This window comes from Spea bombifrons, chromosome 2 (genome assembly GCF_027358695.1).
Source record: "Spea bombifrons isolate aSpeBom1 chromosome 2, aSpeBom1.2.pri, whole genome shotgun sequence".
NCBI lineage: Eukaryota > Metazoa > Chordata > Amphibia > Anura > Pelobatidae > Spea > Spea bombifrons.
Genome location: NC_071088.1, coordinates 6,003,899 through 6,023,745, shown reverse-complemented (window position 1 = coordinate 6,023,745; position 19,847 = coordinate 6,003,899). Strand labels below are relative to the sequence as shown.

General features: G+C 37.5%; 1 protein-coding gene across 1 annotated transcript; it reads right to left on the bottom strand.

The window, feature by feature from the left end:
* Window positions 1-463: 463 nt before the first annotated feature.
* Window positions 464-8,485, bottom strand: LOC128474490 (OX-2 membrane glycoprotein-like). Its single transcript, XM_053456840.1, has 6 exons — window positions 8,310-8,485; window positions 5,783-5,849; window positions 3,915-4,247; window positions 2,791-3,066; window positions 1,839-1,985; window positions 464-1,476 (listed from the first exon to the last, which is right to left on the bottom strand). Exons 1-5 carry the CDS (start codon window positions 8,319-8,321, stop codon window positions 1,858-1,860), a joined length of 816 nt encoding a protein of 271 aa, XP_053312815.1. The 5' UTR covers window positions 8,322-8,485; the 3' UTR covers window positions 464-1,476; window positions 1,839-1,857.
* Window positions 8,486-19,847: the final 11,362 nt, after the last annotated feature.

Sequence of the window (19,847 nt, the reverse complement as noted above, 5' to 3'; positions counted from 1 at the left end):
ATGTGACAATATGAACTCAAGGGTCTTTTTTTAATCGAGGGTGCTGAACTTTCCATAATCATAAGCCTTAAAGTATGTGAAGCAGTTTGTATCCTTCAATCTCAGTGTTTCCAGTTTCAGTTCCAGGATTTAAAAATGAAAATTACGATGTGCTTAAGTAGCCATGTCCGGTTTATTTTTTCTTATTTGTATATTTAAAGGGACAGTCGAGTCTCCCATACAATCTCATCGATGAAGAATACATATATTAACGTACATTTAAGTACCTTAATATACATTCTTTAATCTATATGGGAAATACATTAAAGGTGTAAGTGTCCTTTTAAGAGAATACCTTGCAAAACAGCGAGCTGGATAAATTACTATGTAAAAGTTTTACTAATGAGAACGCTGCTCATTTTCTTAACTCAGTAAATTAATGACCGCCCCATTAACACAGGGACGACTAACCTTTGGTCCCGGATAGATTACCTTTGCTTTATTCATAGTATAATTGTCCCATATATTCCAACAATGAGCAGAGTTAATAGAAAACAGTACAATAAGGATGAAGTCTCCAAACTTTTGTGGGTGGCCAACTCCAAACAATGCCCGTTTAAAATATATGTAATTACACTCACATATAATCCATCTTTTCTTTAAAACTTGTGTATGTGCTAAACAAATGTCCATAAGTGGAAAGGACAGATATACTAGGATTAGAGAATTAGAGTAAAGCTGGATACACACAGAATTAATAGTACAATGGCCGTATAAAAAGTTATTAGTTTGCACGTAAACCACGCCGTTGGTTTTAATACATGAAAAAAATGAAGACAGCTTTCCGCCAATATTTCTATGGACTTCTGAGAGACATGACCGCTATTAGGACCTGAAAAGAGTGATCGTTCTTATATGTACGGAAGCTTGACTGCTGTGGAATCCTTTCATAATCCAAATAGGTTCATTTGGACTCCAGTCACCAGAATACGGAGCAGTCTGCAGCCAACCACACAACAAAGTTGGATCATTCGCTCTACTTTATTAAGGTTTGGTTTTGGACATCACACTGGATACTTTCTTGGGTTGACTGGACTGTCATGAACACCGTTGTTGGAGGTCCAGATGTGGCCTCAAATTTGCTTTTACAGTCCTTGTGATAACTGGAATTCATGTTTAAAAGATGCAGCTTCATAAGAAAGATGATAAATTACGGAGCATTGTCTAAAACTAAGAGAGCTCTTGTTAAAGGGTGCATTGGGTCTATCTTCAGGTGATCAAGTTCTTACATGCTCCAGTGGGCTTGACATAAATATCTATCCAGTGTGCTTGACGTAAACGTGAACCAGATCCATTTCTCCAAGTCGAGGAGCCATCAATATACGGTACATAGCAATGAAGCTTCAAAGAAAAAGCAGATGTCTGGAGATAGAGTGGTTGGTCCAGTAAGGATTCCAACTAACAGAATGAGGACAAATGTGTAGCCAGAAAAAAAAACTGCAAAGAAAACAATAAAAAAAAATTAAATATTTTTTTTCTTTCTGAAGATAACAGAATATTGTGTTAAAATTCAAATTTTACATTCTTACAAAAAAAAATAAAAAAAAATAATAACACTTTCAGATTAAATATTCCCCTTCACCTTCTATTTTGTATAAGACGTGCACACCTTTTTAAGTTAATTATTCCTTATACATTTTAGGCTTAAAGTCACAGGGCTACATCACAGAGGCAATAACAAGAAAGCCCCTAAAAGGCTTGCTAGTTGATTCAATCACATCATTTTAGTGGCAGAATTTTTATGTATTTTCTCAAAGACCAAAATCATCAATGAACAAACAAACAAAAAAAATATTCACCTGTTTGGTGGGAATTCTATTAATGGCTTAGATGCTGAGACGATCTTCTTCTTGAACGACAAACTACGGCAGCCACAACTCCGATAACAAGCAAGACAAGGCCAACTATCAATGCAATAATGATCGGCTGGAGACCTGATTTAGCATCTAAAGGACACAGAAAATATGATACCTGTTAGGATCATCAAAGTCTGATGTTTACTAATATGAACATTATTATTATTATTATTATTATTATTATTATTATATTATTATTACATGATTATAAATATTTTTTATTTATTGAATACTTACTATTATTTTAATAAGCTTTTAATATTAAAAAAATCCAAAAACATTTTTCTAGGATGATTACAGGAGTTGGGTGAAAGGATAATCCCATGATGGTGGTTTCAAAAGAGACAGGTCCACTCACTGGAAAAAACTAAATTTAGCCAACAGCTCCTCAACTCGGGGAAAGCCATTGGTGTTGAGTTGGATGTCGTGAGTCTGAGATGAGTTACCAACCATGGAGTTTAACTCAACTGCTTTCGAGTTGGTTGCCTAGGCTGTCCCATTGAGTTTAATGGACTTCTGGGTCGTTTCATGTCCTCCTGAGAAGTCCATCTGGAGATATTTTTGTAACTTGACTGCCAACTCTATGCAAGTCAACTTGACAAGTTGCTATACCTTTCATATAGAATCTCTCAGCAAGTTCGTAGTAAAGCTGGTTCCATATAGTTTCTATAGCTAATGCCCAATAGAACCTGGGTGATAGACCAGACTAAGCGTGACAAATATACAAAAATGGGAACTTAAAGTAGAGTGACAGCTATGGTTAATTGGAAGCCAACGAGGATTATAGTTTTTAGAACAATTGTCTAAGTGAGCTGTATACATGGGAAAAGTCCTATATATACAATGATACTATAGACACGTTTCCAAAATCATGTATGGACAGTAAAGGACTTACGTGGCTGTTTGGGCATCTTATATATGGTTTCATAACCCAAATGATGTACTCTGCACTCCAGCTGTTCCATTAGATTACTTTTGGGTAACTTCTTTACCAAGATCCAGTTTGTAAAAGTTGCTGTCTCATTTATGGTTTCCGAATAACTTCCGTTTGTGTGCCCTGATCCCACACCAATCCACGAAATATCAGGAGACGGCCAGCCGGTGGTCACGCACTTGGCCAGAAACGCGTCGGCTGATTCGTTGTATTTCTGCAGTGATCCTTTGATAGGCTCTGCCAAAAAAACAAAATGAAACAAATAAAAAATAAAGGAAAATAAAACTAGAGATATACCAGAATATATAAAACTCCCTTTTTTTTCTTCTCCCAAACAACATAAAACCCCACAGGTTTTTCCAGCATAAATTATTTCCCCTTAATGATCGAATTTATTTATTTTTGTTAAACAGATCGAGCTTTGGGCATCAGCGAATGCACGTATTAAAACTAATTCTATATTCTACTTCTAATTTAGTTGAAAAGTTGACTCCCAGGAAGCTTAAATGTGGCTCAAAGAGCATCATCAATGCTTTACAAAGACCATAGGAACCAGCAATCGGAGAAGGGTAAGATAGGGGAGGAATAATCACACAGATCCTTACAGGATCTTGACATAGCTGCTCCCCACGATCGTACGAGGTGGTTTATTATAATTAATTCTACGCTGCCTATTTTAATTCATAAGCAACTTTTTGATCCACTGAACCTTTATGATTTATCTGCCTGGGAAGCACCATGCAGAAATTCTCCTTATATATAAATATGCATATAAGTATTATTATTTTTATTATTATTAATTATTATTAATTATTATGTTTTATTTCTATAGCACAATTAAAACATGGCTTCTCACAGTATATGTATTCAAAAGGTATGACAAAACCTATATATATACCTATAACGTTAACATGCTAATTTAAAAAAAAAACTTTTACATCAAATGTTATAATTTGAATCTTTAAGGTCACTACAGAAAAGGTGCAAATCTATGGGGCATCCATATTTTCTTCATCTAAAAAAAAATATATATGAATTGACTTCTTTTTGGAAGCTTGCCAACAGCAGTTGGCTTGTTCTCTTACCGTATAAGGAAACGGAAATATTCCTGACAATGGCTCCATGTGCAAAGACATTGAAAATGCACTGGTAAGTTCCATCATCACTAGCTTTAGTCTTCCATATGGTGATGGCCGTCGCCTGCAGACTCTTCACCGTGATATTCAGGACTTTTTCATACTCAGACGAAACTAAAGCTCCTAATATCGCTGTGTATGTAGCCACCTGGGTGACTCCTTTCTTTGAAAACTTTTTCCATGTTACTTGTTTAACTTTCAAGTTTGGTGTTTGCAGGGAGCATTTTAGGGTCACGCTTTCACCGACTCTCGCTGGCTTAGGACTTTCGACCAGCACGTCAACTGTCAAAACAAGAAAAACAAAGTATTCAGCTACCGGCTGCACCCCCCCAGGATCCGACATGCACTGGAGCGACAGTATGGGCAAGTATGTGGTCCTGTCAGCCACCAGCCCATTGGGCATTTGCCATGTGTATGCTGGGATAGCCAGTCTGGACCTGCAAATATTTATGTTCGCAATTAACTAAAGAACTAGATCAGAAGACTTTTTTGTTCAGCAGTAAGGAAAGGTGGTGCCATTATCTTAGGGGGTCGATATGGCCGAGGAATACCGTAGCAGCCCTGTGCTATCACAAATATAACAGAAGCATTGGTGGAGTATATTCATTCCCCGGCTAAGAAAATATCCGACTTCGTCTTTTTGGAGCACTGCCGGTGGAGGAACAGTCCGAGGACAAGCAGGAGAAATAAACCATGGAGGTGAAATAGACAACCAGGGAATCTCAGCAGATATTTACGTTAAGACGAGTCGAGTAGATGTAAACACGGAAAAGGAACCTCAGTACATAAACAGGATATTAAAAGGGTACCTGAACAGGATACGTATCAATACACGACAAAGAGCCGCTAACTGCATGCAAAACAGCTTGATTAAGGTCTAAGACTGGCATTCTGCCATCGGCGTAGCGGAAAGGCTGGGTTGTTTACAGGGATGATTGGGTCAGTGTGTGTTCCAGGTGTTAAAATTGTTAACAAAAAGTTTTATGTTACTGAAACAGGGAAGTGGAGAGTGGAATCTCAGCGAATATTAGACTAAATTCTAGACTTTTGGTAAAATGAAAGTTGCGTGTTAAAGCGTACTCAATCATACTCAATCCCCAAAAGACTAAACTTACTACTCAAAAACACATACAGTATACATTTATCAAACATGTCTTGTAACGATAGCACAGAGTTCTCTGCTCGCATGTTCTTTCCGCTGCGTGTGTCTAATGATATCTGAAGGAAAACTTTAAATTAATGCTAGGCCAGGTTGTTGCCACAGCAGAAGCTCATCACAACCAATGTGGCACAGTGTTTGCTGATGTTTATTTTCGTGTTTGTTTACTTCTGTGTTTAATGGGGTTTTTTTTGCTTTCATAACTGATAATATGGATCAATAATACAGTTTTAAAGAAATAACCATAATTACATGTATACGCCAGATACTACGATCTAAAGAAGTAGTCCTTCTGAAGGATGTGTCCTGGGGGCCTCTTGAGTATTATACTTTCTCTATTGAGTGTTCTTTTTTTTGAGTGGTATTGCTGTATGTAATCGGGCAGACAGATGGATGGAGCAAATAATTCTTTATACATTCAATGTAACAACCATTTCCTTTTTATTTAACAACTGGCTCATGGAAAGTGTATCAGACGTCTACATTATCTGATTTGGATTTAATACTACATGATCACATTTGATTTGATTTCTGTATTATTAAGGAATATTTGCTACTGGTGGTATTGTCACACATGACACGATTGCTTGTAACACATTTCGCCCCTATTTTTGGATTTCTGCATGTAATGCATGAAGGTTTTTATCATCATTCTTACCACTTACGATTGACGTCACGCAGACAAAACAAACTATGCAGAGGATGAAGATACCGTCTCCCTTTACCTGGAACAACACGAAAAGGTTGTAAACACAATAAAAACAAACATATGATGGTAGTTAAACATGAACAAGCATACTTAAGTACGCTTTGATCTCTACACAAGTAGGGATTAGCCCACATCCCTCTCTGGTTGTTCTTCCTATACTATTGAGAGGGTGGTTAGTAAGTGGAATAGCATCCTAGCAGAAGTGGTATGACTCCTGAATCTAAGACAAGACCAAGGACTGATTAAGGTCTGAGTCTCTATATCCGGAAAAATGGCAGACTAGACGGGGGTCAAACGGTTCTTATCTGCTGGCAAACTTTATATTTTACTTTTCATTTTTCCTGTTTCCTACCTAAAATCCTGACCGTGTACCTGGTTAAAGTTTGTCCCCTCCTGGGTTCCTGGGGACAAACCTTTTTTTTTTTTTTTTAAATCTCATTAAGGTTGATGGCAATCATTCATATTATTTTTAATCAATAATATTAATAAGGTAAATTGCGAACAATTTTGTTTTATAATATGAATTCTACAGGATAAAAGTGACTTTTTGTATAGGCTCTTCAGTTAGTCCTTCCCAATTTAGTGTAAAAATTCTCAAGTTATGCAGCAAAAAATCGCTTCCTATTTTTTAAATCGTGGTCAAAAATAGCTATGATTAATGAAGGCTTTTAAAAAGGTCATTGACCTGAACTTGGAGACAGCAGTTCCTATATAATTGGTTTTGATGCTTTTTCCATAAAAAAAAAACATTTATACCTCAAACGAGCATAATTAAATGTTTCAAATTCTCAAGCGATCAAAAACATATGTTTTATCACATCTCATCCATACTATCTAATAAAATTTTTAAATGTAATTATTTTAAAATAATTGAAATTTTAAATTGGATTATTTCTTATTTTCTCATTTTGTGGCATGTTAAGCTTTTTTTGTTGGCTGTAAATATTCGTGGTTAATGCACAAAAACAGTGTTTTTATCATTAATTAAAACAATTATCTGTCAGGATTAAGATTTAGACAAGGTAAATATTACAAATACATGTGTTTTGTCCATTTTACTGCAAGAGGAAAAAATGATTATAAATCTTCTTTATTTATAGATAAAAAATAATTAATTAATTAAACAGGCATCCTGTTTCCATTACAGGAAAAGGGAAAGTTTACACTAAGATAACAATTAGCAAGTAGCAGGGATTTTTTTTTTTTTTTAAATAATGATTTTAAATAATTATTATTTTCCACTGTCTGTGTTTAAAGAAAAAAAATATAAAAATAGTTAATAAATAGTACATAACAGAATAATATGTTATTTATTACTAATAACCCATATAGTATATACAAAATATTACAAATAAGACCATTCATAAACATAAATACTAGTATATAATGATTATTACTTTGTTAGTATTATTATAAAAAAAAATACATAGAAATAGGTAAAAATGTAAATAACATTGTCGCTTATGTTAAATGCATTACTTAGAATATTAAAATTAAGACTAAATGGTAAAATAAGGATTAAAAAAAATACAATTACCGCCATGTCATGAACTTGATTAAATGTTAGAGAAGGGCTAAAAGTCTGAATGCAGTGATTTTAACATCAACCTTTTCATTTTATCCTTTCTGTCTAAATATATCTTCCAGGAATAAACAAGTTTTGAATATCGCATTGCACGTGCCCAGTTTAAGAATGTATTCTGCAACTAAAAGGAACTAACAGTTCTTAGAATTTGATGTTTTAGCAAAATTGTATTATATATATGTATGTATATATATATATATATATATATATATATATTTATATATATATATAATATATTGTGCCAGCAGATTCTGTAACGCTGTTACCATGGGAGAATAATAAAATATTTAAGAAAAGGTAAAAAGACCAAAACGACTAACACATTAAAACATACTAATACAGAAGGAGAAGAAGGAGAACCTACTAAATGCTATGGTATGTGCTTCCTATCCTTATCGGCTGATCACTAGTTTCCTGTGCAAACCCAGCACAGCCCAGGAACACAGCCAGCTAAAAGAGTATACCGTATATATATATATATATATATATATATATACACACATATATACACATATATACATATATATATATTTATGCCGTCAGCTATTCCATGTGTTAAATAAATCAGTGGATTTAATCGATCAACCTGTCAGTAAGACAAATGTAGCAAGTCATTTTGGTGCAACATTAAGAAAGAGAAACAATTGGCAGAAACGTTCTACCGGTTGCTATAGCGATTGCCTCACCTTTGCCCTTTATGCCTAGCCCCTGGCATTTCGACGGCGACAGTGAAATAAGGACCATATACTCGCCACAGGCAATGTTAGGAGCAAAGAGTGAGAAGGCGACCATAGACAGGCTTTTAAGATGTTCTGATTTTTGGATAGAGCACTAAAGGAACGTCAATGCAGACAGGTAGACGACACATGAGAAGAGTAGATCGTTTCTTACCTTCCAGTCCATATTGAGCACTAAAAGACGATTACTTTTTTGTAGACATCCTTCTAAAACTTAACTTTCCAACTTTAACCTAAGGCTTATATATCACTGCCACCTTCTGGTGTAACAATGGGGTGGGCTGAGCGCGAGGAAGCAGACTCCAGTCCCCAGAGGAAATTTGGGAATCACGCCAGTGGATCAGCCTTGAGCTCCTAAATAAGACTAACATTGTGTTGTTATAAACAAGGAGGTTTGGAGTACAGTAGAGCATCCGATACAATCTTGGAAATGTTGCCTTCTCATATTAACGTTATGGTCCATAACTTATACCGACCGAAAGTACTGGTTTTATCTGGACAGTCCCGATTTTCAGACACTATCATGTAGCTGACTCACAGTCCTTCTTTTGGAGGCAATGGTGAGCCTTGGGTTGGTTGGGGAGATCCTCTCATCGCTCCTGACCAGCCCAGGGAGCTGTAAAATCAATGGAGGTCTCGGCAGTAGCGAGGTGGCCATTCGGGTAAGGCGGGTGGCTGTCCATGTCTGAGGCTCGCTTGCCAGACACCCCACCTAGGTGTCCTGATTTGGACACATGAAATGTCAGGGGGTATAAGAACTTAGTAGAAGCTAAGTTTTATATGAGGACATTATTAAGAAAAGAAAAAAAACCTGCTGTAAAATACTAAAACTCTCAAAGTATTACAAACAGCGCGATAAATGATAGAATAACCATTAATATTTAAGAACTTCTTGATCCAAGAAGAAATCTGGAGTCAAGAAGGAATTTTTTCCCCCCTAAGTGGCAAAATCTGAAAAATAACGTCATGTGTTTGTGTGACTGTGCGTATGTAACTATGTGTGTAATGTCTGGTAATAGAGGGGTTAATTCTCTAAATCTGCTCATGTCTGGTAATAGAGGGGTTAATTCTCTGAATCTGCTCATGACTGTAATGCTTGTATGTATATTATAATCTAAATATATTATGAAATCGGAAATCAACCTGGTCCCCAAGGCGTCCTAATAACTAATATAACATGCATTTTATGTGTGTGTGACAGTGTGTATGTGATATATATATATATATATATAGATAGATAGATAGATAGATAGATAGATAGATAGATAGATAGATAGATACACTTCATAGTATGTCCCTGAATAGCAGAAATAAAAAGTGGCCTCCCTAATATTGGGCATGGACCAGCCACTGGGCAAACAGGGCAAGTTCCCTGGGGCCATCGCCCGATGGCGCCTCCCATGTACCATGCTGCAGAGCCTGTTTTTTAGTGTGTGGCCCCCGGCTGGATACACAAACTGCTAAAGTGTATAAGCTCCGTGTGAAGCCCCACGTAACCAGCAGGTGGCAGTACTCTGGCTCTGGCACCTTTAAAAAATAGGCGAAAGGCAGCAAAGATTAAGCAAACGCAAGCAGGATGCCGGGTAGCAACAGTAGCAAGAAACAATAGGAGGCAGTTCAATTATTTTATTAAGACCACACCTAGCATAGTTTTTTTCCAGCACTGAAGATCAAGAGGATGTGGAGAAATTCTGAAAGGAGTCCAAGAAAAGGACGTCTAAAACATCCATGGATTACAGCAGCGTTCTTTAGACATAATTCCCTGCGACCCAATTGTTGTAATGTTGCAAAGACTCACACAAGCCTTATCGTATGCTTACAGGCCAGAGCGGGTGAGTTTGGCCCACGAAAAAACCCAGCCAGTGGCCAAAAACATATTCGGAAGACGGTAGTCACTCAAATGGTTCTGGTCATTATGTGTATTGCATTACTTCTTTCTTTGGAACTGAGCTTGGAAGTGAAAACGCATCGTGGCACCTAGTACGGGAAGGGCAGAATGAGAGCCCAGGGGTGACCAAGTGATGGGCATCCCCGTGACTCCAAGTTTGAAGAACCCTGGTTTACAGGACAACATCATTAAAAAAATGTTACAATTAAATGAGAATTATTTCAACATGTAAAGCTTGGAAAAAGAACACAAGATGTGACATTGCTGTACAGGGGTGTAGTATATTTCCAAATGTAGAAATGTCCGGGCAAGAGGCTAAAATTAGAGTGTCAGAGGTCCTTATGAACGTTGCGAAAACATTTGAACACTGAGAGGATTCCTCCCTAACAAAATTCCTTACTTTATTACAAAATGCATTTCAATCAATTACCTAAGCCTAAAAATCACCACTTTACATTCTGGTTAAAGAAATAAAATGTAATAATAAACAAAAAAAAAAATAAAATTGTGTAGAACTGTCCACCGATGTCAGCAGGAGCTCCAGGTAGCCAGAAGAAGAAGTTTCTCAGGTATGGTCTCTGGAAGTATCCCTGCTTCAGTAGAGGGACCTCATGCGCGACGTGGACCACCATTTGGGCTCGCGTAATAGATGATAGTTGAAAGTAAGAGAATAATTCAATATTATAGTAAAATATATTTTATATATATACATACATGGGAACGTCACAGGTCAGGCAACTCAGAGCTCTGCACACAAAAAAAGTGTGGTGGTGCACAGAAACAAGTCATTTAAATAAGATATAATAGAAAAAATACCAAGAGATGAATGAAACAAAATAATAAGCAGTGACAGGAGAGCTGTTCCATGGAGACCCCCCAATGTTTCGGCACTTTGCCTTTCTCATGGGTTAGTTTTGGAGTGTTGCACTGTTTAATAATAATATCATTGTTTGGTTATTAGACCTATATGAGGTCCTCTCTAGCTGTGTGTGTAGACAGGGCTTTCCCTGCATGGGCTCATCTTGCTGCACATAGGCGTAGGAATATATATATATGTGATATATATATATTGTATACATATATAATATGCGCCTGTGTGTGATCTCATCCGCTTCATAGTGTGTCCCTGAATGGCAGAAATAAAATATGGTCACCCTACCCTAGAGACTATTGAGTAAGAGGGTAAGTGTGTGTGTAGGTCAAACTATTTATGTTGAACCTGTATAGTGAAGTCACAAAGATGACATTTTGAGACAAATATGACACTATCCATTTTTAGTTTATGTTATCACAGATATTTGTAGAAGACAAATGAAACTGTAAATTCTTATGAACAATGCTCTCAACACCATACGCCTATGTCTTTTTCAATATGTCAAAATGTGCATTTATCTCCATATATTGCATTTCATATACAGTATTTCTATAGTAAATATTATTATGCACTATAAACTCGAATACGATGTAATTTAAGGGAAAAAAGGGGGGAGAGATGGTGAGAGAAAAAAACTAGGAGAGCAAAAATAGAGGAAAGAGGAAGAAAACAGAATTAGAGGAGAAGAAGCAAAAGAAAGGGAGGAAACTGAAGTGCTGTGTGTGTAGCGACATCTTGTGGCCAATGAAGGTACTGCTTTTAAAGGACAAATGCACCATTCTGAACATAATATTTATGTTTAAAATTATTTTTAATATAGTATACTAAAAATATAATATAGTTATATTACACATAATAATATGGACAACTGAGATGTTATCCATGCGGATGTTTCCACTGTGCTTTGTCTGGTGATAGATAAAACTTGGGAGACAGATATTCCTAAGGCTCAGAATGAAGAAAATGACAGCCCAAATAAATGAGACCTCAAATCTATACCGCCATATCTGAGACCCTTGGGTGGAGGATTTTGCACCACCAGGCACCAATCTCCTTTAGGTTAGGTCATTTTGCTCATCTCTTTTACGTTATCCTTTTTCCTACTCCCCTGAACTATTTTTTCCATAGTAACACCATCGGTGCATAATATCTCTGTTCATGCCACTGACATGCACTCATATCTTGTTATTCTATATAGTCTTTTATGGGTAAACTTTTGTAAACTTTGACAAAATTCCACACTATATATGATCTGTGATTATAAATTGCCGCTGACATTCGCTCACACTTTGCTATCCTATATAGCCATTTATAAGCAAACTTTTGTTGGTTGTAAGATGTCTTTCCACAATATATGCTCTATAAAATGCTTTATTAAAATTCTTATCAAAAATTAAAAAAAATGGTTAGCAAATAGCTTTAAAATTCAAAATGTAACAAGAACACACATTGACAAAGAGATATTTGTAACATTTTGTAAATAAATAGCATTTTAGTCTTCACACCACGGCAACAACACCAGAGCACGAAAATTGAAAGCAAGTTGTCTCAACAAAATACAAACCAAACATTTTCACAAATAACACCCATGGCCACACCTGAAAGAGTGTCCAGAAAATGGCTTGGCAAAATGTGGCAATCCTACATAGGCCCCCCGAAGGTGAAGTCTGCATGTCCTATGGGGGCCCTGGAGGCAACTTGATGCACAAGCGAGCTCTTTAAAGACGTTTGTTAACATCACGGGGTTATTTTTGTGGAAAACTGGCATAGAAAACATAGAATTTGGTGACAGATAAGAACCATTCGGCCCATCTAGTCTGCCCATTTTTGCTGATGTAAGGGGTTTGAACCCCAATTTGTCTTTGGTCAGTTCCTATAGTGAGGACAGCTTTATCTATCCCAGGCACGTTAAATTTCACTCATTGTATTAACCTCCACAACTTCTGCTGGGAGACTGTTCCATTTACCTACTACCCTAGAACTTCATTACATTACATCTAAGCCTCTGACCTTTTAGTTTTAGATCTTCTAACATTTCTCCTCCTTTCAAATAAGGTTGCCTTCTGTACTTTGTTAAATCCATCTTCTGATCAGGATTCCTTCCATTAAGCAAATATTGGCCTTTAACTGGTCTTACGGTTTGGAAAATTGCTTCTTCTGCACAATTCCTGGTAGGACTGAGCTGTTTAATGTTCATGGTTGAGTAGACATTCCTACTTCTCTATGTGACACATTTCCAAATTCCTAATTCCTTGGGATTTTTGTTTTTTCCTGGGGTTGAGTAAACTAGAAAATAAAAAAATGTCATGTTCAACCAATCTGAGAAAAAAATCCCAACGATAATAAAAATACTGATTAATACGTGTGCTGAGATAAAGGTAAGTAAGAAACATTTAGGAAGTTTCATGAGACACTTGTCTACAATCCACCATCTACAATCCACCCACCGATGTACCTAGGCTGACTTGTCCTCCTGTCAAACAAAAAGGGGCACAGATCACCCACCTGGGCATTCAGGACTCCTGCTGTGTCTCTTCTCAATGGACCAGTTACAAAGGATGATCTCACCAACTTGCCCAGTTAAACCGTGGAGGACTGTGCCAAGCCAGCATAGCCTCCATAGACTGCAGTAAAAGACGCGGTATATGATGTCATGTCCCAGCGCTTCGCTATGAGGATGGCAGCCATTGAGGATGGCCGCCATGGTGGAGGGGGGCGGCTGGGGAAGACTAAAGGCAGCACCCATGGGACATACACCACTCTACTCGCCCTCATACAGAAACTGGATGATTCCCTGGGTTATGGTGTTTAGAGACACCACCAGGAGTTTAAATGCTCGTCATCTGCATTAGACTGTAAATCCTGAGGATATTTGTGTTCGTTATAGGAAAGGTTTTTGATGACCGTCCTGTCCACATGTCCCACCACAGGGGCCAAAATACATAACTTAGGAGGCTGTGAGCCACAGTGTGCAACCCGACATTTACTAAACCATAGTGATAACTGACATGAATAAGCTGGGATCATTCAGACCTCTTCTTGTTCATCCTACTTACCATAGATATAATAATAACAACATTATACATAGCGGTGCTACTGTCGCTGGGAGTACAATGATTAATCGCAGACGTTCGTGGAATTCCACCGTTCCTAGTATAAAGAGAACAGAAAGAATTTGAATATTTTACAATTATGATATCTAAGCGGAAAAATATTTTAGAGGGGGGAGGAACCGCTCAAAAATGGGTAAAAGAAATACCCAGCTCCTAGAATCAGGCATCTATCATAATACTGTGAAGGAATACAGGATGCACTTTGTCCCACATTTGGTTCACCCAAAATTTGCAGGACCACGGTATTCCGGATAAAACCAGTTTCGGCTAAAATCAGGTGTAGGGTCATTTTAGGAGCTGCGAGTATCTGTTGCCCACCCTCTTCTCCCATGTATTTGATAAATATGGGCATTCTGCTATTTTATGTAAAATGATTGGATTAGAATAGAGCGTTTAAAAAAGAGGGGAAGGGAGTCAGAAAAGGCATTGAAAAAACAAGCCGGTATGACTTTAAAAACTGTCCGTCTCAATCATTTGGTTTAAGTAAAGTTCCATCGAAACAATAAGAGTTGGCTGAGAGACCACGGGCTGGAATCACAGGCGAATGTTTGACAGAAAGTGTCCGACCAAGTTCTGAGATGTAGATGCAAGGAAGTTACGAGACGTGGCCGAGTCTTCTATGAATGTTTTAAATCAGGTACCTGATCAACTGAAAAGTCTGACGCAGGATGGCTAAAAGTTGCCCCGCTGCTGGTAAACTTGAAAAAGAGTACTTATCCTCCCTGTAAATTATTTTCCTGTAAAGGAACATTGGATTTTTCTATATTTAAGTGATGGAAAAAAAAATAGCAAGTGAAACTTAAAACGATGGGAAACAATATTTTCAACGGTATGCCGAAAGTGAGAAAAAAAAGAGGCAGAATGGGTAAAAGAAAATCAGATATTTTATAAAATGGCGATGAAAAATACACGTTTTTTTGACAGCTAATTGGGCTGCGCAAAACTGCACACAATGCAAAAAAATAATAGCGAAAAGGCGCTTTAACCCCTTCAATCCCAGGGGTTTTTAGTACCTCAAGTATGTCGGTTTACCGATTATTCTCCTTTCCTGTGAATAGTGTACCCATGTAAACTATATATTGGGTTTTCAATTACCTGAAAATTTAGAATGAGAAATTTAGTAAAAACTAGCGACAATTAGAGAAAAAACCTAATATTTTTAAAATTGTCCCTCACGAATCCCCACAAAATTAGGTAAAGTGATGGAAAATCCCCTCCAAGCTTATCAATTCAGGTGTCCTGATTTCAGAAATACCTAATTTATATAGATTTCCCATACTTTCCCAGCACTTATAGGGAACATACTATAAGGTGTACATTTTTTGTATAATTTTTATGCCTATGGCTTAACGGGTTTGGGGGTTGTGAACGGGGGCAGGAGGGTTATACTGGCTAGATGTTATGCTAGGGCAATGGGATGTAAGGTTTTAAAAAATTTTTATGATTATTATCTTTTTTATATATTTTTTAATTTTTTTAAATTTGTCAGTGGGGAGTCCAGGCTGTCAAACGATCAGTAAATGAGGCTCTAATTAAAAATTAAATCAGTAAATGAGGCTCTAATTAAAAATACATTTACAACAAACAAGGACTTCTGCTTTATAATAACGGAAAGACGGAAGAAACAAAGAGCGTCTAATTTTTGTTTTAAATGTGCACAATATTTAAGAATCGTTTTTGTTTTATAGTTATTGTATTTGATTTTTGGAATGTTGTTAAGGTGTTTTCATGGTTGCTGCACTTGAAATCAGCACTAATTTTTAACTATGGTATTTTGGTATTACACTTCTAATAATTAACAAATTTGAAGGAATCTCCACCTTCACAAGAATATGTAATGCATATGTTTAAAGTGGATATAAATATAGAGAGATAGATATATGCCCAAAGGGGAGTAGACTTAAAACAGTGTAAGAAACAAATGTAAAATTTTGATTTTAATATCTAATCCTTGTATATTAATAAGTAGTAGATACATTGAATAATCTGCAGCTGATGGTGGTTCTGTCTAGAATTCTGAATTAAGATAGTGTTATCAACTAAGGAGCAAAGCGATTTATTTGCTTGCTCGTAATTTAATTTGTTTTTGGTGGTCTAAGAAGTGGGCGCTGGAGTTTTGGGTCTGTAATTGTTAAATTTGTCTGCACTGTATGAGTAGGGTTGCCACCTTTCTTGCAAAAAAATACCGGCCATGCTAAATTGCATAATTAATTATATATGCATGACATCACAGAAACATAATGTGCACCTACCCCCCAAAAAAATATTTCCTGTCACAGAAACATAATGTGCACCTACCCCCCCAAAAAAATATTTCCTGTCACAGAAACATAATGTGCACCTAGCCCCCCCAATATTTCCTGTCACAGAAACATAATATGCACCTACCTCCCCCCAATATTTCCTATCACAGAAACATAATGTGAACCTACCTTCCCTCCCCCAATATTTCCTGTCACAGAAACATAATGTGCACCTACCTCCCCTCCCCCCAATATTTCCTGTCACAGAAACATAATGTGCACCTACCCCCCCAATATTTCCTGTCACAGAAACATAATGTGCACCTACCCCCCCCAATATTTCCTGTCACAGAAACATAATGTGCACCTACCTTCCCTCCCCCCAATATTTCCAGTCACAGAAACATAATGTGCACCTTCCCTCCCCCCAGTATTTCCTGTCACAGAAACATAATGTGCACCTACCTTCCCTCCCCCCAATATTTCCTGTCACAGAAACATAATGTGCACCTTCCCTCCCCCCAGTATTTCCTGTCACAGAAACATAATGTGCACCTACCTCCCCCCCCAATATTTCCTGTCACAGAAACATAATGTGCACCTACCTCCCCCCCAATATTTCCTGTCACAGAAACATAATGTGCACCTACCCTCCCCCCAATATTTCCTGTCACAGAAACATAATGTGCACCTACCTTCCCTCCCCCCAATATTTCCTGTCACAGAAACATAATGTGCACCTACCTTCCCTCCCCCCCCAGTATTTTCTGTCACAGAAACATAATGTGCACCTACCTTCCCTACCTTGCATTGAAACTTTGCAGCTTTGTTCCCCCATAACCCCCTCAGAACATTCTTCCAGACTAGCTGATAATATTTTCATTAGATATTTCTTAAAGCACCCAGGGGTGCATGATCTGTGCAAAGCATAATACGGGGAAAAACTGTTAAGGCACCCTAACAGCTCTTACCCAGCTCTTTATACCCGTTTCAGCGATTGCCGACTGACTATATTCTGTTACCCAGGTCTGGGGTATATGAATATGTGTTGGTGTGTGTGTGTAGATGTCTTTTCAGGTTGGCCTGAAGCATATCCAGTGGCGAAGGCAACAGCAAAGGCTAAGTGATAGAAGCACACGTTTCACGGAAGAGGTAATGCAATAGATTCTGACACAATTAGGGGTACAGGCCTTCCATACCCCTTACCATCCCCAGAGTAGTGGGAAGGTAGAGACCAAATGTATCGGTTTGTCTTAGTCTGTCAATTCTTGTCACATCCCTTGAATTTATGTATTGTATTAAGCGCTGCGTAAACTGTTGGCGCTATATAAATAAAGGATAATAATAATAATAATTAAATGGAACAATCAAGAATAAGATTGACAAGGCAATGGCAGAGACAGGGAAACTCTGGCCAGAATGTTTGTCATTAGTTTTATTTTCCATCAGATATAGTCCTCAATAGAGCACAGAGATGTCGCCGTTTGAGATTCTGTTTGGAAGATCCCCAAGAATAGGATTGTATTTTCCTCAGCTGTTGGTAGTATGACAGCCTACGTCCAGGCATTACAGAAACCATTTGATGTGATATATAAACATGTATTCGGTTCTATTCCAGACCCAGATGTAAATGATTCCACGTATGGGTGACAACACTGGAGATTGGGTCGTAGTAAAGAAACACACGAGAAAAAGTCTTGAACCCAGATTTAATGGTCCCTACCAGGTGCCATTAACAACCTCTATATCTATTTTACTGGACAGAAAATCGAGCTGGATACACGCCAGCCACTGCAAGAGAGTCAAAGCACCTAGAGACGTCATCATGAATCTTACAGTCTATTCCGCACGTGTAACTATTTTTGGAGTTTAATGGATTTACTGTGTTTTCAGTACCAGTTTACTCAGAAATCCTGCTGGTATGACTCTGGCTAGGGCCAAGCGGAACCTGTCTAAACCACGTAAAAATGATATGTTATTGCCAGGATGTGGATATATCTTGCGAAGGAACTACTCAATGTATCTCATCTTTGTCTGTCAAATACGCCCGTTATCTGTGGCGTATTGCAGCATCTCAAGAGACTTTGTAATATGATTTCATAAATATTTCAAACAGTAATGATACAACCAATATGGAACAACATGATACATTCCTTCTAACCGCTTATGATTATTGCAGCAATTGTCCCGCCACTTATGATCTCAAATGGAAAAATCTAACGAAGATTACAACGGGACAAGTTGTTATAATATGACTTGTGATCCTACTGAAATAGATAGAGTATTGGAAAAGTCTAAGGAACTCCGTGACGATACAGTGTGAACAGAGAAAATGTACACGGGTCACTATTTCATCATATGAAATGTTATTACACGACAACACAGGCTAGTTACGATCAATATGATAAATAGCCCAAGGGATGGGTTTTCTCCTGTCATATTCATATATATCTGGAGGTGGAGATTCCTTCAAATTTCTTTACACCACCTACACCTTGTACATGTGAGACACTTAGGTGTGATACTACCACGGTTGTAAGTGATAACTACACATCCGACATTTGCTGTTTCAATTTAACTGACCATTCCAAGTCCATACAATACCACGTCCAAGGTATAAAACAAGATACGGACCAGGGGTGGTGGGATTGGCCATTTGCATGGTTACCCAGTTGGGGATGGGCAAAAACTTTGTTAATTAGCCTATTTACTATAATAGTAGTATGTATACGTTTATGTTGCTGTATACAATGTATTCCAAATCTTTTGAAAATTTGTATCTATCTATCTAGCGGTTGCCCACTCCTCCCTTTCATTTGATTACCGTAATATGGGCATACTGCTATTTTATGTAAAATGATTGGATTAGAATAGAGCGTTATTTCCATTTTTTGTGTTAAGCGTATATATATATACATCCATATTGCACCGGAATAAACAAAGATCTTATTATACATACACCCCTGTCTGTGTGTCTGATATGTCTCTAGTGCTCAATAAACATATCTATATTATTTGGAACCCCAAGGTATAGAAGTACTTGGAACAACAATACTAATCCAAACAAGTTGTTTAAAGGACTAGCATTAAAATATCCACCTATATATAGATTATATGTCAGGTTTTTGCACATGTTCCTCCCTGACCGGATCCATGATGAACCCGTACCCACAAAAGCAGGACAGTGGGGCAGATACGCAGCACAGTGGCCAAACAAATGGGGGCCGTACTGCAAAAACTAGGATACTTGGGAGATAGGGCCTTTTGAAGAAATGTCTTGTAGCTTTTACCAGAGTCGCTGTGGCCGCCTGCAGTGTCTTCTTCTTCCTCGTTTAGCCTCTGCTCATCGGCTGTTTCTGTTAAAGCAGAGAATGTTGGATGATTAAATTGTAATTTTCTTTTTAATGGGAACTAAGTAAAATTAAATATTTTTCTAGTGATCAATAGCCATGCAGGACCAGACTCCTGTGCGTATGTGTGGAATGCATTCATATTGGTTTCAGCGAGAGCTTTTTTCCTGCCCAGGAAGAGGGCAGCTGCAGAGTTGCAGCTTCAATTTTTTTTTAAGAATGCA

Bases quoted from the DNA above. Each gene is read 5' to 3' on its own strand.
- LOC128474490 (XM_053456840.1), bottom strand. The intron at 4,248-5,782 runs GTAAGAATGATG...TTGTTTTGACAG, and splicing joins CGTGACGTCAATCGTAAGTG to TTGACGTGCTGGTCGAAAGT. The intron at 3,067-3,914 runs GTAAGAGAACAA...TTTTTTTGGCAG, and splicing joins TATTTCCGTTTCCTTATACG to AGCCTATCAAAGGATCACTG.